This window comes from Prinia subflava, chromosome 27 (assembly GCF_021018805.1).
Source record: "Prinia subflava isolate CZ2003 ecotype Zambia chromosome 27, Cam_Psub_1.2, whole genome shotgun sequence".
Classification (NCBI taxonomy): Eukaryota; Metazoa; Chordata; class Aves; order Passeriformes; family Cisticolidae; genus Prinia; species Prinia subflava.
Window position 1 is genome coordinate 2,552,786 of NC_086273.1, and position 26,534 is coordinate 2,579,319.

At 50.5% G+C, this 26,534-nt stretch overlaps 3 protein-coding genes across 3 annotated transcripts in view; 2 read left to right on the top strand and 1 right to left on the bottom strand.

Moving 5' to 3' along the window:
* The window catches only part of LOC134562336 (zinc finger protein 664-like), a 455,591-nt gene that overhangs the window by 172,781 nt on the left and 256,276 nt on the right, over positions 1 to 26,534 (top strand).
* LOC134562278 (olfactory receptor 14C36-like) lies at positions 7,778 to 8,738 on the bottom strand. Its single transcript, XM_063419663.1, has one exon. The coding sequence runs from the start codon at positions 8,729 to 8,731 to the stop codon at positions 7,778 to 7,780; it is 954 nt and encodes a 317-aa protein (XP_063275733.1). The 5' UTR covers positions 8,732 to 8,738.
* Positions 19,199 to 23,853, top strand: LOC134562427 (olfactory receptor 6M1-like). The gene has a single exon (XM_063419823.1). The coding sequence runs from the start codon at positions 19,213 to 19,215 to the stop codon at positions 20,155 to 20,157; it is 945 nt and encodes a 314-aa protein (XP_063275893.1). The 5' UTR covers positions 19,199 to 19,212; the 3' UTR covers positions 20,158 to 23,853.

Below are 26,534 nucleotides of genomic sequence, written 5' to 3' on the forward strand. Positions count from 1 at the left end.
TGGCCATTCCCCAGTGTGGATCATGGAGGGCTGTCAGGGAGCAGATTGGTGCCCCTGTTCTCCAGGAGGAGGCAGTCAGAGAACTGCTGAGCCCCTTGGATGTTCATAATCCATGGGCCCAGATGGGATCCAGCCCAGGGTGGTGAGGGAGCTGGCAGATGAGCTTGTGAAGCTGCTCTCCATCATTGACCAACAGTCCTGGCTCACTGGTGAGGTTCCAGAGGACTGGAAGCTGGCCAATGTGTTGTGCATTCAAAAGAAGAGTGGGAAGGATGATCCTGGTAATTATAGCCACTTTGATATGGGAAACATATATATATGAAAATTCAGAATTTTAGAAACATTTAATGGGCTTAAGCAGATGGAGGGGAAGCAGAAATGTAAAGCTTATTTAGCAATCTTTTAAAAGCAGAAAAATAACTTGTAACAGAACACATAAGAATTTACTTGCTAGGTAAAGGCCAGAGAGATAAGATGTATATTGTGCATACTGTGAAAACTCAGTAAAGCAAGACTTAGGTATTTTGAAAACCCCATAAAGCAGAACCTGTGGCTTAAGAAACCAGTAAGAAGCAGCCTCCTGGTTTTGGCCAGAACAAACTGACCTGGGAATGAGCCAGACCTTCACTGCACCTGCCCAGAGGCAGAGGTCCAACAGTGAAAAACTGAGGAAGACCTCTTACTTCATCAGAAGACCCCTGCCTGCAACCACCAGGAGCCATGGCACCAGAGAAGACTAATTATAATATGAAGTGCAAGGAGGTGGAGAATGGGCAGGGAATGGGCAGGCAGGGAGGGGTGGTTTTGTGGGATCTGAGTGTATTTAAACCTTAAACCTGTCTCAACCAGGTACGCAGGTATGGTGGAAAATCCCCTGTGTGTCCCAGCTGGAAATAAAACATACCTGCTTTACAGTTTGAATTGTAAAGTCCTCATTGTGCAGCTCAGTTTTGGTGCCGTGGCTCGGATCTCTGGGCCTGGCTGCAGGAGCCAGCGGGAAGTGGACACTCCCAGCCGCGGCCGGGTCTGTCCGGAGGACCTCCGCTCCCCGGCCGCTGCTGCGGAGGACAACAAGAACCTTCTGCAGGGCAGGGCAGGGGTGTTTGACTGGAATGAAGGGAGGGCCCAGGGACGCCTGTGAGACGCTGGGAACGCCCACGCCTGGCAAAGGCAGCGTGTCAGAGACGTCTGACAGAAAGCGCTGATGGCTGGGAAAAGGTCTTGGAAAGGTGGAAAAAGGGCATTACTGCTGAGCACGCAGGGTGGCTGCTGTGAGCTTTGGGGTAGCTCGAGCAGAACCCAAGGTATTATCAGTTTTGTCTATCATTTTGTTGCTATAATCCTTGCTGCTATCAAAATTGTGTTTGCCAAGGAATTCTATCAACAGGTGGTGGGATATATGGTCTTTTGGACTTGCAGTTTAATTTTTGGTGGTGGGAATTTTGGTTCTGAGTAATTAGGCTTTAGAGTGTCTCTTGAAAGCATTTCCAACTAGAGCTTCAGAGCCTTTTTGTGGTAACACTGACCTCTTGTGTCAATAACTACAATTACAATGGGGAGCCAGCAGAGTAAAGAAGTGCCCAAGAGAAATCCGTTATGATGGATACTGACCCATTGGAAGGAAATTGTGGGGAGGGAGAGGAACAAGAACAAGTAGAATTTCTAGTTGATATGGGGGGCAATATATTTGGTTTTAAACCAAGCTTTAACACCAGTGGGAGAAGATCATATTATAGTTAAAAGAGGCACTGGCCAAGCTGAAAAGGCTTCCTTATGTGAACCACTAAAATAGAAACTGGGAAAACAAATAGCTATACAGAAATTTTTAGATATGCCTTATGCACCACACACACTCCTGGGAAGGGATTGACTTGAACAATTAAATGCAGTCATGAGACTTGAAAAAAGGGGAAATTCCTCTGGAGGTAGTCGCTCAAAATACATTGAAATTATGAGTTTACTTTTAGTTGATGTTCCCATAGAATGAAAAATCAGTGAAGACATCATAGCCCAGGTGTACTGTGTGGGCCATGGAGAAGGCAGGAAGAGCCAAAAGTGCATCATCAGCAGAGGTAAAGCTTAAGGAGGGACAATAGCAGGTAAGAGTAAAACAATATCCCTTAAAGAAAGAAGATAGGGAAGGAATCCAGACGGTAATGGAAATATTTTTGCAATGGGACCTGTTAAGAGAATGCAAATCTGATTTCAACACTCCCATATTACTGCTCCATAAACCTGGTGGAACATATAGAGTAGTCCAGGATTTGAGAGCAGTCAATAAAATATTAGAGGATTTATATGCTGTATTAGGGAATCCATATACTTTGTTAACAGTATTAACACCACAACTAACTTAGTTTACTGTTTCAGATTTGAAGGATGCTTTCTTTTGCCTCCCTCTCCATGAAGCCAGCCAAAAGATATTTGCCCTTCAATGGGAAAATCCTAAAAGTGGACAAGGAACTCAACTCATCTGGACTGGACTGCCTCAAAAATTCCCTCACCTTATATGGCAATCAACTTGCCAACGATGTCGAGTCTTGGGAATCCCCACCTGGGAAAGGAAGATTGCAACAAGACGTAGATGACATCCTGATTGCCACTGAAACAGAAGATACTTGCATGGCTTGGACAGTGAGTCTCTTGAATGTTTTAGGGCTCCAAGGGTACCGAGTGTCCAAGAAGAAAGCCCAGATACTGCAGAGAGAAGTCATTTACTTGGGCTGTGAGATTAGTGCCAGGCAAAGGACCTTAGGATGAGCCTGGAGGGAGGCTACATGCCAAACACCAAAGGCACAGAGTGCAAAGGAGCTGAGAACTTCTCTGGGAATGACCAGATCGTGTCACCTCTGGATCTGTAATTATGGACTGCTTGTTCAGCCCTGTATGCACTGATCAACACCGAGCAGAAGCATCTCCAATGGGATAAACCAGCTCCACGGGCCTTGGAACTACTGAAAAAGGCCCTAATGTCAGCTCCAGCCCTGGGGCTCCCTGACGTGAGTGAGCCTTTATTTTTGTTTTCTCATGAGAAACAGGGAATCACCCCAGGAATATTAGCACAAGATCTGGGACCACACCATGGGGCAGTGCCTACATTTCTGAGCAATTGGATGCAGCTGCAGAAGGATGGCCAGGGTGCTTGGGTGTGGTAGCAGCTGTGGTGCTGAACATCCAAGAGGCAGGGAAATTCACCTTGGGACAGAAAATGACTGTGCTGGTGTCCCCTACAGGGTCTGCAGTATTAAAAGTGAAGGGCGGGCATTGGCTTCCTCCACAGGGATTCCTGAGGTCTCAAGCCATCATGGTAGAACAGGATGATGTGGAGATTGTGGTCACTAACATTGTCAATGCAGCTTCTTTCCTCAGTGGAAACACAGGGGAACAGGACACCAGGACTGCTTGGAAACCATTGAAGCAACGTGCTCAAGCCACCTGGATATAAATAATGCTCCAAAAGAACTCCTGAGATTATGAAAGGCAGTACAGCTCCCAAAGAAAATAGCAATCATGCACATCAGAGCACATCAAAAAGCAAACTCAGAAAAAGGAAACGACTTGGCGGACAGAGAGGCAAAAGAAGCAGCGAAGAGAGAGGAAAAGGAGCTTGAATTCCAGATGGAAAAATTTCTCTTGAGGGTAAGCCAAATTCTCACAAGAGGATGTAAAACTAATCACAGATCTGAAGGGGACATACAATAAAGAAGGGTGGGCCTACACTCCAGAAGGAAAGGCAATCATACCCAGCCATCTGATATGGTCTGTAGTGAAGGAAGAGCATAAGAAGACGCTTTGGGGAACAGAGGCCCTGCATAAGCACTTGGCTTGGGGCATCATAGCTTGAAAGTGACACACTACAGTAAGGCAAGTAACCCAACAGTGGGATCTCTGCCTCCAGACTAATCCCCAAAACACTCCAAAGCCAGAAATGGGTCAGACTGGGAGAGGGAATGGACCTGGCCAACAATGGCACATTGATTTTTCAGAACTCCCAAGAAAACGGGAGTTTGTTATTTATTGGTACGAACTGATACCTTCTGAGGATGGCCTGAGGCTTTTCCCACTAGAACTGCGGAGGCTCGAGAGGTGGTCAAGGTATTGATCAAAGAAATTGTACCACGATTTGGGGTCCGGCCGTCATCTCCTCAGACAGAAGAGCCCATTTTATTTCAAAGGTTGTACAACAGATTAGCAATACTCTGGGTATAGATTGGCAAAGACACACCCCATAGAGTCCCCAGTCAAGTGGACAAGTGGCAAAGATGAAGCACCTGATCAAGCAGCAAATGGTGAAATGAGGACAGGAGGCCAACCTGCCTTGGCCTCAGTCTCTCCCTTTAGCTCTCTTACACACATGAACTAAGCCAAGGGCAAAGGAAGGACTGAGTCCCTTTGGGATCCTGTGTGGGCGACCCTGTGAGGTGCAGAAGGGAACATCATCACAAGCAGAGGAAGAACCCATAACAGAATATATACTAGCCCTAGGAAAACAACTGAACAATATTAGAAAACATGTCTTGGGAACCTGGTGTAGGGGACTGCACAGACCAGTACATAATGTGCAACCTGGAGATTATGTCTGTGTAAAGTCTCTTGTAGAAAAGACTTTGGAAGCACAGTGGGAAAGACCATTCCCAGTGCTCCTCACCTCCTTCACTGCAATCAAGATCAAAGAGCAAACTGCATGGAACTCTTGCAAATCTCTAAGGCAGGTGTTAAAAGTTACAATACACCATAACTCAGAGACTTTAAAAAGAGTCTATAAAAATTAAAAAGACACATCTCACCACTGCTGGGATGTGTTTTTTGGATGGTTTCCTACTGCAACAAGGTTTCTAAACTGATTGTGTCATCCTATGATAGTTTTAGGAATTCTAGATGGTTTAAGTTTTGGGCTTTTTTTTTTTATTATTTTTTTAGAATTTAAAACTGTTCAGAAGGATGGCCACAATGGTCTATTGTTTTATTTAATCAACTAGTTAAAGATAGTAATAGAGAATATAATAATTACATTAGGAAGCAAAAGAATTTGCATCACTTAGAAGAAAAGGGGTTGATTAATAGAGGAAGCATATATGCATATGAAAATTCAGAATTTTAGGAGCATATAATGTGCTTCAACAGGTGAAGGGGAGAAGAAAATTATATATGACTTATTTAGCAATTTTGTAAAAGTAGAGAAACATCTTGTCCCAGAACACATAGGAATGTAACTTGTTAGGTAGAAACAAATACCAGAACACGTAGGCATTTGGTTGCTAGGTAAAGGCCATAGAGATAACATGTTTATTGTTGAAACTCAGTAAAGCAGGACTTAGATATTGTGAAGACACAATAAAGCAGAATGAATTGATTAGGAAACCAGAAAGAACCAGGCTCCTGGTTTTGGCCAGCATAAAGTGACCTGGGAATTAGCCAAACCTTTACTGGGCTGAATCAGATAGGGAGGAGGACTTCTTACTTCATCAGAAGACCCCTGCCTGTGAACACCAGGAGCCATGACACCACCAAAGACTAATTAAAATATGAAGTGCAAGTAGGTGGAGGGAATGGGTGGGGAGGGAAGTGTGATTTTGTGGGATCTATGTGTATTTAAACCCAGAACCTGTCTCGACCAGGTAACATAATTAGTGAAAATCTCACCTATGCAATCCACCTGGAATTAAACATACCTGCTTTAGAACTTCAAATTGTAAAGTCCTTATTTCGCAACTCAGCACCTAACCCCTTCTTTGCCTCAGTTTTCAACAAGAAGACAGGTTGTCCTAAGGACAAGAGTTCTCCTGAGCTGGTAAATGGGCACAGAGAGCAGAAGAGCCCCCCTGCAATCCAGGAGGAAGCAGCTGGGGACCTGCTGAGCCACTCAGATGCTCACAGGTGTGTCTGGGACCAGATGGGATCCATGCTAGGGGCATGAGGGAGCTGCTGGATGAGCTCCCCAAGCTGCTCTCCATCATTTCTCCTCAGTCCTGGCTCAGCAGGGAGGGCCCAGAGGACTGGAGGTGCCAATGGGAGCCCATCCCCAAGAAGGGCTGCAAGGAGGATGTGGGGAACTGCAGGCCTGTCAGCCTGCCCTGGGTGCCCAGCAAGGGGATGGAACAGATCCCCTTGAGAGCCATCCCAGGGCACCCCCAGGATGGTCCAGGGAACAGAGGCAGCCAGCGTGGATTGCAATATCTGCACTGAGGATCTGCAGGAGGGGATTGAGTCCAGCATCAGCAAATTTGCAGGTGACACCAAGCTGGGTGTGAGTGTGGATGTGCTGGAGGGTAGGAGGGCTGTGCACAGGGCCTTGCACAGGCTGGATCCAGGGCCCAAATCCAACAGGGTGAGGCTGAACAAGACCAAGGGCCGGGTCCTGCACTTTGGCCACAACAAGCCCTGCAGTGCTGCAGGCTGGGGACAGAGTGGCTGGACAGTGGGCAGGCAGAAAGGGACGTGGGGCAGTGCTGGACAGCAGGCTGGACATGAGGCAGCAGTGTGGGCAGGTGGGCAAGAAGGCCAATGGCTCCTGGCCTGGATCAGGAATGGTGTGGGCAGCAGGAGCAGGGCAGGGATTCTTCCCCTGTGCTGGGCACTGGTGAGGCTGCACCTCGAGTGCTGTGTCCAGTTCTGGGCCCCCAATTTAGGAAGGACATGGAGGGGCTGAGGTGTGTCCAGAGAAGGGCAACAAGGCTGGTGAGGGGTGTGGAACACAAGTCCTGTGAGGAGTGGCTGAGGGAGCTGGGGTTGTTTACCCTGGATGAGAGGAGGCTCAGGGGAGACAAGGTGGTGTCAGGGCACAGGTTGGACTTGATGATCTCCAAGGCCTTTTCAACCTTGCTGATTCTGTGATTCTCTGAAACCCCCCTTGGGGCAGTTGCAGGATGAGCCCTGGGCCTCCTCTTGTGAAGGTGCAGCAGCCCAGGTCCCTCAGCTTCTCCCGACAGCCCCAAAGCCCATCCTGTCAGTGCTGCAGAGCCTCTGCAGCCCCTCCTCATTGCCCAGAGCAGGGAGCCCCACAGGCAGACACAGCAGGGCAGATGTGCCCCCCTGGCCTGTGGTGCCTCTGGCAAGGGAGCAGCAGGAGGCACTGCAGGAGCCTGCAGACAATTCCTGAAGCACTTGGAGGATGATCCTGCTCCCCAAGGGACGTTCCCATGGTGTGATGCTGTTTGCCCCCAGCCTGCCCACGGCCAGCCTGGGGCTGCTGACGGGGCTTTTCTGTGCTGAGCATTGGCCTGGCCGTGTTGTGGAGAGAGCCTGGGCAAGGAGCCTGCAGCCCCCAGGCCCTGGCCTGAGGCGTCAGCGCTGCCCCAGCAGTGCCCATGGCCTGTCCCTGCTGCAGCCCCGGCACTGCCACCCCCAGCCCTGTGCCCGGCCCCGAGAGCACTCAGGCCCTACAGCAACAGCAGGGCCAGGAGGGCAGCGGGGCAGGGCCACGGCAGCAGCACTGGCAACACCAAGTGCTGCTGCTGCTGGGCACAGCTGCTGTGCCAGCACTGATCTGCCCCAGCTCTGCACACAGACACTGCTGCTGCAGCCACAGAGAAGGAAACAAAATTGGGATTTTCAGTGAAAATTTTTTGGGAGATCCTTTAGTTCATCTAAAGCAACTGAGAGTGCAGCCTCTCATTGACTCAGTCTGAGGCCAGATGAAAGGTGGATAGAAAAAAATCAGAAAGGGCACAAAAATATCATTTGCTTCTGGGCAACATATGAAAAGTAAAAGATAGAGAAAGAACCTCAAAAATGAAATCAGGAAGAAATATCAAAGATTACTTTTATTGCAAATGATTTACAGAAATTTTCCAGCAGTTAAATGTTTTTGAAACCCTCCAGTGATCAGTGTCCACACTGCAGCCTTGAGCTCCTGGTTCCTCAGGCTGTAGATGAGGGGGTTCAGGGCTGGAGGCATCACTGAGTACAGAAATGACACTGCCAGATCCAGGGATGGGGAGGAGATGGACGGGGGCTTCAGGTAGGCAAAAATCGCAGTGCTGAGGAATAGGGAGACCACAGCCAGGTGAGGGAGGCAGGTGGAAAAGGCTTTGTGCCGTCCCTGCCCAGAGGGGATTCTCAGCACAGCCCTGAAGATCTGCACATACGAGAAAAAAATGAACACAAAACAGCCAAAACCTACACAGACACTAACAGCAAGAAGCCCAAGTTCCCTGAGGTAGGATTTGGAGCAGGAGAGCTTGAGGATGTGTGGGATTTCACAGAAGAACTGGCCCAGGGCATTGCCATGGCACAGGGGCAGGGAAAATGTATTGGCTGTGTGCAGCAGAGCGTAGAGAAAGGCACTGGCCCAGGCAGCTGCTGCCATGTGGGCACAAGCTCTGCTGCCCAGGAGGGTCCCGTAGTGCAGGGGTTTGCAGATGGACACGTAGCGGTCGTAGCACATCACGGTTAGGAGGGCGAGCTCCGATGCAACAAAGAAGACAAGCAAAAACACCTGTGCAGCACATCCTTCATAGGAGATGTTCCTGGTGTCCCAGAGGGAATTGTGCATGGCTTTGGGGACAGTGGTGCAGATGGAGCCCAGGTCGCTGAGGGCCAGGTTAAGCAGGAAGAAGAACATGGGGCTGTGCAGGAGGTGGCCGCAGGCTACGGCGCTGATGATGAGGCCGTTGGCCAGGAGGGCAGCCAGGGAGATGGCCAGGAAGAGGCAGAAGTGCAGGAGCTGCAGCTGCCATGTGTGTGCCAATGGCAGCAGGAGGAAGTGGCTGATGGAGCTGCTGTTGGACATTTGCTGTGTCTGGACATTCCAAGCTGCAGAAAGAGGAAAGACAGTGACATTTGAGGTGACATTTCCCATAGGAGAGTCAAAGCCCTTTCTCACAGACCCTTTCCTGCCATTAAACACGTCCCCCTTCTCTATGTCTAGGAGATCTTCCTTCACCTTGGTTGCTGGAGCCCTGATTGCTGCTGGCCAATGTTCTGTGAGGAGCCAGACCTTGACCTGCAGGTCACCTGGGAGTCTGTCCTGACCTTCAGTCAGTGCAGTAGAACAGTGAGGGCAGGGACCAGTCCTGGTGTTTTAACCTGGATAAAGACTATCTTCCTAAGGCACAGGACCTGCCAGAGAGAAGGAAGGGGGATTGTAGGTGTCAGAAGGAGAAATTCTGCTGCACCTGGGGAGAACAGAGAGTCCAATAAGGCGGGAGGATTGTCTGAGGCTTAGTGCAGACTGATGGGAGCTGCTCTTTCTCTGTGACGTGTTCACATCTCCCATGGACTTGAACCTTTCCAAGCTTCACTCCCTTGTTACCCTGTAAAGCCAGGAGACCCTGCTGAGAGCAGAGGGATCCCTGGCACACAAAGTGGCTCCTGCTCTTCCCAGAGTCAGGGAGAGTCAGCTCATTCCCAGCCTGCCAGCCTGCCCTGCCCAGAGCTCCCCGGGGCAGAGGGAGCTGGGACACCCCATTGCTGTGCTCAGCCTGCACAGGAGGAGCCCCAGGGCTGGGCCTGAGCCTGCAGCTGGAACTGCCATTCCCAGAGAGCCCCTCAGCAATGCCAGCAGCACCTGGGCAAGGCAAGGAGGGAGAGAGGCAGGCCCTGAGGAAAAGCCTTTCCCTGGCCAGCCCTGCACAGCCCCTGCCAGGCAGCAGCAGTGCAGGACAGTGGCCCTCAGGCCCTGGTCAGCAGGGAATGGGCACATGGCAGGAGAGATGCCCTTCATCTCTGCTGCTGCTCTGCTGGCCCAGGAGGGCACTGAGGGCCCTGAGCCCCCGGGCTGAGGGCTGTGCTGGCTGGGAGGGGACAGCAGAGCTGTGCTGCTCAGGGCAGTGTCTGCCCTGCAGGGCAGGGCCGGCAGGTGCCACATCTGCCCTGCAGCAGGGCTTCCCTCAGCACTGCCTCCCTCCTTCCCTGCCCAGGGCTCTGCTGCTGGAGCTGTCCCAGCCCGAGCTGTTCCTGTGGCCCCGGGCTCCTTCCCTGCCAGTGCTGCCAGAGCACAGCCCAGCCCTGAGCCAGCTCTGCCCTGCAGCTGCTCGGGGCTGCAGGGATTAAAGAACAGCTCCCCCAGGCCTGGGCACCATGGAAAGGGGATGCTGGATGGATCTGGAGGCTGGGGGGGTGCAGGCACTTTTTTTCGGTTCCCAGGAAACCCCAGTGTGTTGCTTTAAAAGCCTCAGCCTCTACCCAGCAAAGCTAACTTTCAATTCCCACCAAGCTGAGCCAGGGAAAGGTGGGTGCACAGATTCAGAAAAGCAGAGACTCAAGAGGGAAACTCCTGACCTGAATGTGCTCATGAAAAGTCCCCTCACACATGAGCTGGAAATGAGCTGGAGCTCTGAGCAGCCCTGGCCCACACAGCACCCTCTCCACAGCAGCAGGACCTGCCCTGGCAGGAGTCACTCCTTGCACCCACAGCTCCCCTCCAGCATCCATGGGAGCTCCCAGGCAGGCTGAGAGCTGCCCCTGGCAGGTGGCAGATGCCCTGGGCTGGCCAAGAGCCCTCAGGGCTGCAGCACCTGCTCTGCACCACAGTCCTGGGCAGCCCTGGCTGCAGCCCCAGCTTCAGCCCCTGCAGCCGTCCCTGGCAGCAGGAGCCGTCCTGCCCTGTCCCTCTGACGGTGCCCAGGGCAGCCCCGCTCTGGAGCACATCCTCCCCCAAAGCAGCAAGGGCAGCAGAGCCATCCTTACAGTCACCTCAGTGCTGTCCTGGCTCAGCCTGAGGAGATCCCTGCAGCCACAGACTTACTCTGTCACAAGTGGTGAAGACTTTTGCACAAAGAAGCTCAGAATTTTCAAAACTTTTGAAGATTTCTCTGTGAATGAGCGCAGAATTGTCCTTCATGTTGCTTTGAACCTCTGATTCACTGCTCTCAGGTACCTGCAGGCAGTGCCGTCAGCCCTGCTGGGCTGAAAGAGGAGCTCCTCCTGAGGAGAAATGTCTTTTTAAAGCTCTTCTTGATTTCCAGGAGCTGCCTCTGTTCCAGGAGCCCATCCCAGCTCAGCAGCACAAAAACAGCACAAGGATTTTAATGAGTCTCTTGAGGTTTGGTGTTGTTTACATGAGACTCAGTCCCTGAGAGAGTGTTCAATAAACTTCTCAAGAACTCAAAATTAATTTGAAATACTGAAGATTCTTCAAGTTTTGATGGGTCCCAATGAGAGACGAGACTGAGAAAGTGTCCTCAGGTTCCAGTCAGAGCAGAACACTGCAGGCAGTGATGACAGGTGGGGACAAACAAGGCAAAGGTGTCTCTGATGCTGACCAAACCTGGATGTGTTTCAGGAATGCAAAGGGCCAAGGCCTGAGCCCCAGCCCCTGCCAAGGCAGATCCTGTCCCTCCCTCCTTGCTCAGGGCTCTTCCCGGGCCACTGGGATGTGGGGATGTGCAATGCCAAGGGCAGCACCATGGGGTGGCCCCTGCCAGGCTGCTGAGCAGGGACAAGGAGGCAATGAGGCCCCAGGCCTGCAAGGGTCACTTGTCCCCTCCTGATGCCTCAGGCCCAGGGCCAGCAGCCATGGCCCAAGTGCTGCAGGAGTTGGCTGTGTCAGGGCCTTTCAGCTGCTGCCCATGCCTGTGCCCTGTGCAGCCCAGGCTGTGCTACGGTGTCCATGCCCTGCGCCTCTGTCCCTGCAGGCTGTCGTCATCCCCCGGCTGCCCCACCTGGCTGGGCCCTTCCTTTGCTGACAGCTCTGCGTCCTGCCTGCCTCTGCCTGGGCACACAGAGCCTTGGGCTGCTCCAGACTCCTGCTGGGGGATGTGTTGCACCACAGCCCTGCCCTGGCAGGGAAATTCCTTTCTCCGTGTGTCCAGTCTGGGCCTCCCCAGCTGCCCTTTGCGTTTATTATTTTTTTCTCTGGATGATTTCCACTAGGTGGAAAGGATCCACCATATCTGAAACCACTCTTTAAACACTCTCATGGCTCTCCTGCACTGTGCTCAGCCTCCAACCCAAGGAGCACAGAGCTCCATTGTCCCTAATTAGTTGTCATGGGCATGAGGCCTCCAAACCCCACCTTGGGAGATCTCTAGGCCCTCTCCAAGGTGTTTGCAATTCTGAACATACTTCTCATAGTCCAAGAAAATGACCATAGGACAGGGCCAGCCAGGCCTCTGTCTCCTGGTTTCTTTGTGTGGGAGCAATCTTTTCAATATGGAATTTGGGAGGCCAAATTCTAATTTTGGCCATGGTCCCTGGACAAGAAGGTCGGTTATTTTACACAGGAGGGAAAGAACAGAGCCCCATTGTTTCAGGGGCAGATGAGAGGTGACCACCAGAGGCCAAGGCCAGCCAGAGCTTGCAGGGTTTTTTTCTGGGATCTACCCTTGATTATAGGAAATTTTGTAGGAGTTGTACCAATTTTGGCCATGGGCATCTAAAAAGATGGGTGGTTGTTTTCCATAGCAAGGAAAGCACAGAGCCCCAGGGCTCCAGGAGCTGATGAGAGCCTGCCCTTGACATTCCAAGATCAGCCAGGCCTGTCAGGTGGCCCCTGGGAGGCCGAGCCAGCCAGACCTGTTCCATGTTCCCTCAGTTCCACGGGGCCCCACAGTGTCCCAATGGTCCCTTGCTTCCATGAGGCCCTGAGGTGTCACAATGTCCCCTTGGTCACACGGGGCCCTGAAGGCTCTGAATGGTCTCCATGGTTCCATAAGGCCCCACAGAGTCACAGTGGTCTCTGGGTTCCATGGAGCCCCGCTGTGTCACCGTGGCCCCTTGGTTTCATGGGTTCCAGTGGTGCCACAAGGATCCCCTTGGTTCCATGAGGTCCCCACAGTGTCCCTGTCATCTCCACAGCAAGGAAAGAACGGAGCCCCAGGGTGGCAGGGGCAGTCACCAGAGGCCAAGGCCAGCCAGACTTGACAGTACTGGCAGATTTTGCCTGGGAGCAATCCTTGGATATACAGAATTTCAGCAGTGGATTCCCAATTATGGACATTGACACCTGGAAGAGAAGGAGATTTTTTTTCCACAGGAGGGAAAGCATGGAACACCAGGGATTCAGAGCCAGATGAAAGGCGGCCTTCAGAGGCCTAGGCCAGCCAGACCTTTCTGTCCTGGTAGCTTCTGTCTGAAAGAAACCCTTGGGTACAAGGAATTTTGAAGGTGGAATGCCAGTTTCAGCCATTTCTGCATACATAAGAGTGATAGTTCTTTGCCATAGGAAGGAAAGCCCAGAGCCCAAGTGTTTCAAAGGCAGAAGAGGAGAGAGCTGGCTCCTGGGAGGCCAAGCCAGCCAGACCTGTTTGTCCTGGCAACATTTGGTAAAGGAGGAGTCCTTCGATATATGGAAATTGGGAGGAGGAATCTCAATTTTGACCACAGACACTTTGAAAAGGACCATTCCTTCCCTTTGGAAGGAAAGCAGAGTCCCAGTGTTTGGAAAGCAGGTGAGAGGGACCCCCAGGAGGCCAAGGGCAGCCAGACCTGTCTGTGCTGGCAGCTTTTGTCTGGGAGCTATCCTTGGATATAGGGAATAATCCTTAGGTAAGAGAAATTCTGGAGGCAGATTCCCGATTTTGGCAATGGGCACCAGGTCCAGATGGATGATGTTTTCCCATAAGAAAGAAACCACATGGTCCCAGTTTCCAAAAGACAGAGGAAAGGTGGGCCCCTGGGTGGCCAAGGCAGCCAGATCTGCCTGTCCTGACAGATTTCATCTGGGAACAATCTTTGCATATCAGGAAATTTGGAGGAGGAATCCCAGTTTTGGCCATGGGCCCTGGAGGAGAAGGACAGTTCTCTCCCATAGGAAGGAAAGCCCAGAGCCCCAGTGCTCCAGGGGCAGACGAGGAGCAGCCCTCAACATGCCAAGGTCAGCCAGACCTGTCAGGTGGTCCCCAGGAGGCCCAGCCAGCCAGAGCTGTTCCATGTTCCCTTGGTTTTGTGGGATTCCACAGTGTCACAATGCTCTCCTTGGTTCCACGAGGCCCTGGAGTGTCACAATGTTCCCTTTTTCTTCTGTAGTGTCACAATGGCCCCTTGCTACCATGAGGCCTTTCAGTGTCACAGTGGCTTTGTGGTTCCACAAAGCCCTAATGTGTCACAATGGCCCCTCGGCTCCACGTGCCCTTGCTGTGTCACAATGGCTCCAACGTGACAGTACAGGCTCCACAAGGTTACCACGGGATTTTGGTTCCTTGGGAACCCTGAGTTTCACAAAGGTCGTCTTGATTCTATGAGGCACCACAGTGTCACAATGGCCCTTTGGCTCCACGAGGTTCTGCAGTATCACCGTGGTGTCCTTGGAGCCACATTGTGATGATCCCTTGGTTCCACAACTTCCCACAGTGTCACCCTGGCCCTTGGTTCCATGAGGATCTGGAGTGTCCCACAGGTTGATGCCATTTGTCCTTGCTGCCCCTGCCCATCCCCCTGCCCCACAAACAGCCCCGAGCCACCCGGGAGGGACAGGCCCTGCTGTCCCAGCCTGGGCTCAGGGCTTGGCCTTTCTGCTCCCTGCAGCCAGCCCAGGCCTTGCTCAGCATTGCAGTTCCCTGCTCACAGCCTTGGGCTCCCTGCAATCCTGCCCTCAAGGATCTGCTCTCAGCAGTGCCTGCGCAGCCTTGGGCACTCCCTGCCCTCAGAGGGGCCCAGGGATGCTCCAAGGGACTTGGAGTTTGGCTTCTGACTCCTTGGGCAGCTTCTGCAACCTTCTCTCAGTGCCTGGGGGTCCTGGGCTCAGCCCCGAATCCACTCTGGGGCCCATGAAAATACAGAAAGCCCTCAGAAGCCCCTTCATTGGTCCTACTTCATTGGTCTTTGAGTATCCAGGGCTTGTTTAGCTGATTGGAGTAAATTTGGAGATCTCTAAAGGAGGAAGATTTCAAAGTGCATCTCATGACTTTTCTTTTAATCAAGGGAATGTTTTTCTACTTTTAAGTTCAGTTCAGTTCACCCACCTGGGACTGACATCCCTGTGCCCTCCATCAGAACCTTGTCCCCTGAGCTCTGCAGCTCCATGTCTCAGCCCATTGCACCATGTCCCAGCTGCTCTCCTCAGGGCTCTGCCTGCACACAGGCCCAGGAGAAGTTTTCTTCTTGGTAAGGAAAGAATGGAAAAGCCTGAGCAGGTTTCCTGAACAACAAACCCCACTCAGGAACCACATGCTCAGTCCAGGCTGCCTGGAATGATGTCACCTTTCTACAAGGGACAGCGTGAGCAGAAATTATCTCTGTAAGCAGAATTCTCTGAGCCTTTCAGTGCACTGAGCATCGAATGAGCAGAGTTTTTATCAGACACACTGATTACATATTCATGAGCTATCCCCACTTACTTTGACTTTATCTAACATAGTTGCACCCCTTATCACAAGTCCGTATGTGGTCCTCTGGGGTCTGTCTCCAACACCTGGTGTCCTTTTCAGGGGGCTTTTCCTCGACCCCCACTTATGAGTAAGGGCAATATTGTTGTTTTGCATAACTTCTCCTTTGTAAGACTTGCAGAGCTGAGCGCATCCTGCTGGTGTTTTGTGTGAGTTACATCCTTTATCTGTTTCTTCAAGATTGTGCATTTCTTTTCTACTGTTCTCATCAAGTCTCTCCTTTCCTTGAGGCTCAGTTCCTTATGGGCACGGTCTCTCAATATCTATATTTCATTTTATAGCGTAGGGCACTATAACACTGAATCTTGATGCAAGATAACACCATAGAGCAATTATTGTGGTGACCATTATAAACAGATCTTTTAACCAAGTCCAGCTGGGTAACCATGAAGGAAGTTTGGTCCAGATTTCTTTAATTCCCCAGGAGGTTTCACCTTGAGCTGTGCATTGAAACAATTTTTAGACTACAATACTCTGTCCCACAGTCAGTTCTTGAGCTTCCTGGGTCAGGAGAAGCGCAGCTGTACTGCCCTCAGGCAGCCCAGCCAGCCCTGGCTGACACTGTCTGGTTCTGTGAAAAGTTGGCCACAGCCCTGCTCCTGTCCCCAGGAGCTGTGACAGCACTGCCAGAGCTGGGTTTTGTCTCTCCCAGGGAAACAGATCAAACGGGCCCATGGGGTCTGGGGACCCAAAGCAGGGCCCGCAGGAGGGCTCGCTGGGCTGGGAAAAGGCAGCCCATGAATCTCCAGTCCAGGCTGTGAAGTCCTGCTGAGCTGCCTCCAGGAGCTCACAGAGGCTTTACCAGCAGCCCATAATTACTGATCCACAGCTGACACCCTCCCCTAAACCCGAGAAATGCCTGCGACTCTCACACTGCTCCACTGTGGCTGTGGGAGTTGGCAAAATGCTTCTTTTCCTTCCTGTCCCAGCCTCCTTTGTCCCTGGAGGATTTCGGATCCCAGGCAGGGTTCTGTGGTCTGGACTATTTGTACTCTACACCCACTTAGTCACAGAAAATTCCACAGTGCCACAGTCTGATCCCAGCATTGCTGCTGAGTTTCAGTGGCTCAGGATGTCATCTCCATACCAGAACAGGAATCCAAGAGGGTTCTGATGTTTCCATTCCTCCAGTTCTTTTGCCACTTGGTTTCCATATATGGGGGGAGTATTTTTAAACCCCTGGGGTAGAACTGCCCAAGTCAGTTGGGCTCTTTTCCCTGTGTTTGTATTTTCCCATTGAGAAGTAATTACTTCTTGGCTTTTAGTACTCAAAGGGATACAGAAAAAGCTACCTTTCAAATCTGATACTGTGAACTATTTTAATTTTTCACTCCAGGTTGTTAGTAAGGTACAAGGATATTTTATTGATTGGGTCTATATCTTCTACTGTCTCATTTATGGTTCTGAGGTCCCCTACCAGCCACTAATCCTCTTCATTTGCCTTCTAACTGGCAACATAGGGGTATTAAATTTGGATTCACATTCCTTGAATACTTATTTTAATAAGTTGTCCACAAGGGATAATAACCACTTATGACTTTCTGTTTTCCAAGGGTATTGCTTTTGCCTTCCTGCTCCTGCTCAGGGGTTCAATTTATTTCTTACAGGCTCTGCCTTTTTGGGTTACTGTGGCACCTCTCCAGCCCAGGCTACCAGATTTACTGCATCCTCAAGTGATACAGATGGTAGATGGATCTCATTGGATTTTGAGCTGTCGTGCAAAAAGAGAGGCTTCCACGTAATTAGATTCTGGAGTAATAGCCTGTATTTTGCCTTTTTCATGTTGATTTTAGCATTCAGTTTTTCCAATAAATTGTCCAAGCAGAGGTTTTAGTAAATTGGGTAGATACAAAAACTGAGGAGCCATCCATTGTTTTGATAATTTTAAATCAATGGGCCGGATAAATGGCTGAGTTGCATGATTCCCTGCTGCACCAATGATCATTTTAGAATCATTATTCAAGATTCCTTTTGCTGTATTTAGCACAGAGTGACCAGCTCCCATGTCCACTAAAAATTCTACCTCCCCATTGACCTCCTCCCTCCCCAGCTTAGCAGTGACCAGAGGTTCTGCTGGGAAAGCATCCTCTGGTCCCCTCAGTGACCATCGGCGATGGCCACAGGACGGGGGTTTGTGCTGTAACTGCAGACAGTCGCTTTTCAAACGCCTCTCTTTCCTACAGTGTGCACACTGATTCACGCCCAGTCTCTCTTCTTTCTTCCTCTGCTATTCTTTGATGAGCTCTCAGGGAGAAGATTGATTGAATTGTGGAATAACTCACTTTGGAAGAGTGTCCTTTGCAACAAAGCCTTCAACTGCATGAGCAGTGGCTTCACTTACAACTGTTCTGACTGGTTCTGGTAATCCCCCTGCCCTGGGGTCACTGGAGTGTGGAAGCATCTGAAGTAATTGCAGTTTGCTCAGTTTTACTCAGCTGTGCAGCAGAAGGTGCTACAGGGGTTTTGAAGCAGTCAGAGCCCCCACTCAGGCTGGTGATCACTGCATTTCTGCACAAGGATCAGCCTGGGCACAGCAGGATCTGCCCATCTCTAGGGCTGCCCCGAGTTCCCCCCTGGAGAGGTCCCAAACATTTCAGTCCCAGTTAATTCTGAAGGTGACTCATTTTTGCTCATTTTGGAGTTGGTTCACTTAGAAGGCTCTTGACTGAACTCAGTCCCTTGGTTTCAAGCTGATGGCCTGTCTCAGACCAGTCTCTGCTCTGGTCTGTGTGGACAAAGAGATGGGAGAGTCCTTGGGCCACCCAGGGGACCGATGGCTTCAGTGCTCTGGTTGCACATCGACAGAGCTTTGTTTCACTGCTTCAGACCCCCCCTCTCCTCTTCTCCCCCTGGGCATTTTAAATCATCCTATTTTCAAAGTCATCTGCTCTGCTCTTCTCCATGTCTAAAAGCAAAACAAAGTACCTGAAATGGAAAACACCAGTCTTTATTGCACATATTTTTGTCATGCTTCTTCTCTTAAGTCTGTATTTTTGTTTAAAAACAGAGCAACTGAATTAATCAGGGATTTGAGATTGAATTGTGAGTTTCATCTACTCCCCTGCAGGCAGCCAGGAGAATTTGTTTTCTCCAGGCTCCCTCTGTAGTCAGTGGAGACAAGAGAACACTCTGGAAGCTGGCTGCTCCCAGCTGGCACACAAAAGGAAGGTTACAAATCTCTTCCTGGCACTTTTCTCTTGCTCTGCACTCGGGTCTTTTTATAGCAATAGCAGTGAAGGACTGCATGGGAACAGGTGCATTTTGGTGCAGACAGGTGACAGCTGAGATTGTGACACTCTGTGTGGATCCAGAATAAATTTTCTGCTCCTCATTTAAAGTACTGAAAAACCAAGAATTACTGGGTCCCTATTCCACCCTCCCCCTTCCTTTCCTGAAGAGCCCAAGAGGAAAAAGCTGTGGAAGAAAGCAGAGGGTTGCAAAAGAGATATTTGGCATTGCTTATTTTGGAGTCAACAGATCCTCAGGGACTCCAGTCCAAAGGCAAGTACTGAATAACAGAAACAAGGGATTTCAATGTACAGATTGGATGTAATTTCACAGTTTAGTGTTTGTGCTGTAGATGAGAGGTGTTTGGCACAGGGGTGTGACAGATGTTTGCAGTAGGTCTGCGTGAGCTGGGAATTTCCCAGGAATGGGGGAATAGAGCCAAGAGCCTCTTCAGAATCCTCTGTTCTGGTGAGAGAATTCTTTGGGAGTGTTTGGAAAAGGTAGAAAAAAGACAACAAAATCTCTATGGACTTTACCTGAAATGTGAAACAGAACAATCAGGGTGTGAGGATTGTTTGAAGCACAATCTCTGTGGTGTATAACAAAACTGCAGGAATAGAAAGAAGCAGAGAAGGATAGAAATGTTTGTCCAGACTGGGAAATTATTACACTTGTTTTTGCTGTGTTCCTGTCTCAGCAGGATGAGCTGGGATTCAGCATGGGACCAGAAAATGGAACAGCAGTTACTGAGTTCATCCTAGAGGGTTTCCCAGAGCTTGATGCAAGACTGCAGCTATTTTTCTCTGGGGTCCTTCTGCTCATGTACCTGACAACAGTGATGGCGAATGCAACCATCATTTTCCTTGTGTGTGTGCATCACCACCTGCAAACGCCCATGTACTTTTTCATCAGCAACCTGGCCTTCCTGGAGATCTGGTTTACATCCTCCACAAGCATCAAACTGTTTGTGATGCTGAGTTGTGGCCAGAACAGTCTCTCACTAAGCAGCTGCTTTGCCCAGAACTATTTCTATTTTGCTCTGGGCTGCACAGAGTTTGTCCTGCTGGTTGTCATGGCCTTTGACCGCTATGCTGCCATCTGCCACCCTTTGCTCTACACTGCCATCATGAAGCCTCAGCTCTGTGTCCGCCTGGTTGTTGCTGCTTGGGTCCTGGGCTTTGCCCTGCTGAGCTACCGGCTGCTCTTCCTCTCTGAGCTGTCTTTCTGTGGCTCCAAGATCCCCCATTTCCTTTGTGACAACTCCCCCTTGTTCAAACTGTCCGTCTCTGATACCAGCCTGCTTTGGAAAACAGACTCTGTCTTCTTATCGTGTGTTGTGCTGGGTTCCTTATGTCTGACTCTGACATTTTACATTTGCATCCTTTCCTGTGTTCTGCATCTTCCAGCAGCCTCTGGGAGGAGGAAAGCTTTGACTACGTGTTCTTCCCATCTCATCACCTTATCCATTGCCTATGGGAGCTGCATTGCTCTCTACACGTGTCCTGCAGAAGATGTTTCCTTGAGGACCAACAAAATTGTAGCTCTGCTGAACACAGTCCTGTACCCATTCCTAAATCCATTCATCTACAGCCTTCGGAACAAATCTGTGATCCTGGCCCTGAACAAAACCATTGCCAGGACAAGAACAAAGCTTTTCCCCTAACCATGGTGCATTTCTGGAAAGCCATCCCAAGAATCTGGGATCATGTGTTACCCAATACCAGTACCTGTGTGTGCAGCCTCCAAACACGGCTGCCTCAGGAGACTGATGCTCCTGCAGGGCTGTGTCAGGTTAAGAGGTAAGAGACTCATCTGCACACCCAGGCAGGGCAGCAACAATGGCAGGAGGAGAAACTCAGTTCATTCTCTGCCCTGGCTGCTCCCGGGCCCATCTCTGGAGAAGCACCAGCTCATTAAGAGCCCATCTCCAAAAGAAAGAAGAGCTCAGAGGAACAGTGGCAAGTGACAATCCAAATTACAGCTCCTGAGCAATGGACCCCTTGTCCCAGCTCCTTTCCTGGGACAGCCACCAGCCCTGGTGCCCAGTTTGAAACCCCAAAGTCACAGAGAGCAGGTCACCATTTGGACTAAGGGGATTGTTGCCCTGGTGTGTAGGACAGATTATGGGATGGAGGGGAAGAGCAGTTTTGGATAGCACAGGACTTGTGGGAAGGCAAGGACTCAGCCAGAGCAGTCTGCCCTGTGTTCTCATTTACCTTAGATTCTGCCTCCTGTGTGAGCAAATCTCTGTTCTGCCTGAGCACAGGAGCCTGGGGGTGTGAGGGCAGCAGCTGGAGGAGGGCACAAACAGCCCATCTGCCAATGGTGCCGGCCACAGAGTGACCAGAGGGACTGGACTGAAGGGTTTGGGGTGTGGGGGTGTCTGGTCTGCACCAGCACCTCACTGGGGCTGTGGCCTCGGGGCTCAGCTGTGCAAATGCCTCAGCTGGTGAGACTGGAATCCAGGGGAAGCTGCTGAGCAGAGGAGTGTCTGAGCACAGCTGCTGCAGGGATCCGTGTACAGGGATGGACATGGAATGGGACAGACTGGACCAGGATAGGCCATTGGGAATGATCTGCGGTTCAGAGCAGAATGATGGTCTGGTCCATCTGCCCGAGCCCTCCAGGGCTGACCAAAAGTTAAAGCAGTCATTAAGGGCACTGCCCAAATGTCTCTTCAACACTGACAGGCTTGGGGCATCAACCACCTCTCCAGGGAGCCTGTTCAGTGTTTGACCACCCTGTCAGGAAAGAAACACTTTCTCCTGTGCAGTGCAAACCATCCCTGGTACAGCTTTGAACCATTCTCACACGTTCCATCACAGGATATCAGGGAGAGGAGAAAGGGAAATGCAGGGCAGAGCCAGGGGGGCAGTAAGATGGGAGTGTGCAGCCTGCAGGGACACAGGGACAGCTGTGGGACAGCTCAGGAGAAGCTGTGCTGGGCATGGCCAAGGGCCCTGGCAGGGCTGGCAGTGCCCAGGAGAAGCCAAGTCTTGGTGCCCTGGGGCACAGCAGGGTCTGTGCCACCAAGGGCTGTGAGGGGACACCTTGTCCTGAGGCCGTGGGGCCTCCTGGCACAGCCCCAGCAAGGCTGGGCACTGTCACCCCCTTGTCCTGCCCTCAGCATCGTCCCTCCTCTCAGGACCTGAGGTTGAAGGGCTCAGCAATAAACGCACCACGGGGCTCAGTGGGATCAAGCAAGTCCTGACAAACCATGGCTGTGCCTTGATTTCCCTCTGGTCTGGTGCAGTTCATAAGAAAGGTTTTCTGCTACAGTTATGGAGAAAGAGTTCAAAGACCTTCTAAGAAATACACAGTCCTGTTTTAAAGGGTGTCTTTTATTACTCTTATCTTTATAGCAGAGGTGATTGCAGTGTTCCGTGATTGACACTGATCCAGGGTCTCCTCAGGAGGCCTGGCCTGCTCAGAGAAGCTGTGCCTTGAGGGCTGAGCCAGTGTGGACAACCTTGCTGCACATTGCCCAAGCCCATCCTGTGTGTCCTCCCTCACCTGGGACCTGCTTTGCTTGGAGAGCTGCCTGCACTCAGAAATAAAAGGGTTTTTTTGTTTTTTGAAGTAATGTAAAACTCCTAATTTTCCCCAGTGCAAACAGACCCACTCCTCAAGTGTGTGCCAGCCCAAGGTGCCACCAAAACCCCTCCAGCCCTGCCCTGGGCCAGCTGTGAGGGTGGGTCATCATCCCAACCTGCACTGGGCCCTGCAAGGGGCTGTGCCCACTGTGAAATACAAAGTTCAGTTTCGTGTCAGGGAAATGAAGAAAATCTTTGTAATTGTAGTTGTGGAACACGGCCATGGGACAGTTATAAAGATGAGTTCTAATAAACAACCGAGGAAAGGATGGAAGGAAGTTTTTGAATAAAACTTTTGCTTACAATTACCTATTATAAATCTCAAGCTATTCTGTAATAAGTGTCTTTTAATTATAACTTTAGAAGCTTGTTTTGTATTAAAGAATTTTAATCTGTAGGTTTAGAATGTAAAAAGGCTTTCCCACAGATTGGTAAAAAAACATCCTGGATACGGAAGAAAGATTTCAGCTCGCTGATTTTGTTTCTTGAAAAAGGAAACTGAACATCACTATCAAAGACTGATAGACCTGGAAAAAAGAAGCTGGACCCCACATCTGGAAGCTGGACCCCACCACCTGGGATACATATCCTGGATGTACATCCTGGAATATTGAAATCTAAAATGGACCACAATAGATATTAAATAATGACAGTAAATATTGAAATGGAAACTGCTGAGAAAGCTTATGAATATGTATGAATATAGCAAATAAAATCCCAGCAAGTCCAGCAATCGGTGTGCAGTCAGAAGGGAAAATCCTTCCACTGTACCCAGCGCGCTGTCTTTGCTCACACTTTACCATGCTAATTAACTCATTAAATTGAATTGCTGCTTGAAATATGGGCTGTGTCAAGCGTCTCATTTCTTACAGCCTCTATTGGGCTGACCCTGTCTGGACACCCTGCTCCTCACCCCATCCTCACCATGTCTGACATCGCCCACCTGGGACTGACATCCCAAAACATTAAAAAAAAATAAAAAACCCCACAACATTTTCTTTATGAAAAGAATTTAAATACTTATTAAAAATTATAATTACATTTATGTAATGTATAATCATATTCTTCTATTTTTTGTTATGAATGCATATTATATGATTGGCTTTTCACAGGTATTAAAGTGAATATCCCATGTGTAATGTTGGGAAGTTATCCTGTATTCATATAATTTCTTTCAGTTATATGGTAATTGTTGTTTTTAGGTTATAGCATAATAGTAAAATAGAAACTATGTTCTGTAAAGGTGCTTTTGTAATTAGCTCGAGGAATAGAGAAGATAACCAAAGAAGTTTTTTCACAGTGTCATAACTGGAGAAGAGATTGCTCCAAAAAGGCTCTGAGAAAAAATTTATGGCATAACCCTTCGACAGTATGGAGCCATGAGAAGGACAGATTTATAGATGGAAGGGAGAAGGGGGGAGTTCAGATTAAACAGAAACACCTAAAATTTGAAAGGAATGTTTGAATTATGTATGTAATGTGTGAATTTTCAATGCACCACTGTTTTTAAGGGATGACTCTTTTGTTAAGAGGTGTACCTCATGGTGAATTCCATGTCAAGGTACCCAGGCTCCTGTAAAAGACTTCTGTTCTTATAGTCTCCTGATTGTCTATTTGTATTTTTTATTAAACTTTTAAATTTTACCAAGTGAAACTTGTTTTTCACAATTTATTACCTAATATTTATATTTAGAATAAAATCTGTATATTTTTAGCACTGAAAAGGCACTTGTTATATGTAACACAATTCCCTCCACTAATTACTTTACCAGTACTGGATATTGTATTCTCCCTCTTTATGCTAATTAGCCCTAATTTTAGTCCTTTTGTCATCTTTTTGTATCATTTGTGAGACTGGGTAAAGGGGCCACTTTGGAGTCCATGAAGACATTTCTGGGGCACATTTGGGGCAGTTTGGGGTTAGGGGGAGGAATTTAGAGAGAACTTGAGGGTCTAGTGGCCACTTTGAGGAGCCAGGTGGGCACTTGGAGGGGCCCTTAGGGATTCTGTCGGACAATTCGGGGTCCGGGGGAGCACTTGGGGCTCCAGGGGGCACTTGGAGGTCAGGGAGGGGAATCTGGGGGCCCTGCGGGGTCCGGGCGGGCACTTGGGGGGCTCTGAGGGGGCTCTCTGGGGCGCGGGGCATGATGGGAGTTGTAGGCGCGGGTAGGACACGGTTGAACGGGGCCGCGGAGCATCACGGGAGTTCAAAGCCCGGCTCCAATGGCTCTCAGGGGCGCGGGGCATGCTGGGAGATGAAGTCACGGCTGGAACAGCGCTCTACCGGCGCCGCGGAGCATGCTGGGAGCTGTAGTCCCAGAAGTGGCTCGAACAGGGCGTTTGGGGATCGGGGAAGGCACTTGGGGGACACTTTTGGGTCCGAGCCGCGAGTGCGGGTCCTCAGCGGGGAATGTACACGGTTCGGGAGCACTTGGGGGAGCTTGTGGAGCTCTAACCGGGCTCTTTAGGGCGCGGGGCACTGCATGAGTTTTCGCGCGGAACTGTGTTATGAGGGGCTCTGAGGCCGCGGGGGATGACAGGAGATGAATTCCCAGAAGCGGCTCTAACGGGCATCTGTGGGGTTGGAGCATTCAGGGGATCTGGGGACGCTTTTGGGGGGTCACGAACTGGCGCTGAGGGGATCTTACAGATCCTGGAGGGTCTGGGGGACACTGATGGGACACACGGGGGGCGATACCGGGGCTCTGTGGAGCGCGGGGCATGACGGGAGTTATAGGCAAAAAGAAAATGATGGCGCCGACAGCAGGCACCGCCTCCGAGGCCCCGATCCACGGCGCTGATTGGCTGCGAGTGGTGATTGGCAGAAGGCTCGGCAAATGGGCGGAGGCGGGAATAGCCCATTCACCTCTCCAGTGCAACCCAGTGCAGCCCAGTTCATCCCCAGTACAGCCCAGTACAGCCACTTTAGTGCCCCTCCAGTCCCTCCCAGTACAGCCCAGTCCCTCCCAATAGACCTGAGATCATTCCCATTCCCTTCCAGTTACTTCCAGTGTCATCAGTAGTGCACCTCAGTGTCCCCCAGTCTTCCCCACAGCGTTCGCAGTGTCCCGACTTTGCCCCAGTATCACTCCCAGTATGTTCTGGTGTGTCCCAGTATGTCTCAGGGTACCCCCACAGTCCATCCCATTCTGCCCAGATTCCCCCTCAGCATTCACGCTTACAGCTGGCCCAGGGCAGGGCTGCAGTGACTTTGGTGGCACCTTGGGCTGGCACACACTTGAGGAGTGGGTCTGTTTGCACTGGGGGAAATTAGGAGTTTTACATTGCTTCAAAAACCAGAAACCCCCTTTATTCCTGAGTGCAGGCAGCTCTCCAAGCAAAGCAGGTCCCAGGTGAGGGAGGACACACAGGATGGGCTTGGGCAATGTGCAGCAAGGTTGTCCACACTGGCTCAGCCCTCAAGGCACAGCTTCTCTGAGCAGGCCAGGCCTCCTGAGGAGAGACCCTGGATCAATGTCAATCACAGAATGCTGCAATCACCTCTGCTCCAAAGAGAACACTAATAAAACAGACCCTTTAAAACAGGAATGTGTATTTCTTTGAAGCTCTGGAAATCTTCCTCCATAATTGTAGTATAAAACCTTTCTAATGTACTACACCTGACCAGAGGCAGAGCCATGGTCATAGTCAGGGACAGAGTCTGATTGATTGTCAGCCATGAAGAGTCTTGATTTCCATATCTGTCATCACTGCCCGCAGTGTTCTGCTCCCATTGCAACCTGGGGACACTTTCTCAGTCCTGTTTCTCTGTGGGACCCATTAAAACTTCAAGAAATTTCAATGTTTCAATTTAACTTTGAGTTCTTGAGAAGTTTTTTGAACTTCTGAAATCTGTCTAATTAAACACAGAAGAATTGAAAACATGTATTATTCCCTGGGGCTTGTCTTGTTTCCGAGTTTTGAACAAATGTTAATGACCCTTTGTCAATTAATTTCTCAGCTGAAGAGCTCAAGAAAGAAGAGGCTTCTGGAAAAGTCAAATTCATCCCCACCCTCCAAGTGGCTGAGGGTCCATCCTCCTCAGGGCAGCAATGACCAGGAATGGGCACAGCTTTGTGGCTGCCCCAGCTTTGGGCAGGGCCCTGGGCCTGCAGCAGGAGCAGCTCCTGAGGGCCACAAGGCCGGGGCTCTTGTGCTGGCCTGGGCAGATGGGATGGCAGCAGGGGCTGCAGAGCTCTCAGCATCTCCTGCAGAGGAGAGCAGGGCACACAGGGAGCCTCCTTTTCCTTTGGCCAGGCCCTTGCCCATGGCTGGGGCTGAGTCCTGTGTGAGCTGCAGCTGCTGCTGTGCCCTTGCCAGGGGCTGAGGCCGTGGGGCCCTGCCCAGAGCAGCCTGGCCTGAGCAGAGCTGTGGGGCCAGAGCCGGCTGGGCTGTGCTGGGGAGAGGCCCTTGGTGCTGCCCAGAGCTCAGGGCAGCTGGCACAGCT

Coding starts and splice junctions, on each gene's coding strand:
- LOC134562278 (XM_063419663.1), bottom strand. CDS start 8,731: ATGTCCAACAGCAGCTCCATCAGCCACTTCCTCCTGCTGCCATTGGCA.
- LOC134562427 (XM_063419823.1), top strand. CDS start 19,213: ATGGGACCAGAAAATGGAACAGCAGTTACTGAGTTCATCCTAGAGGGT.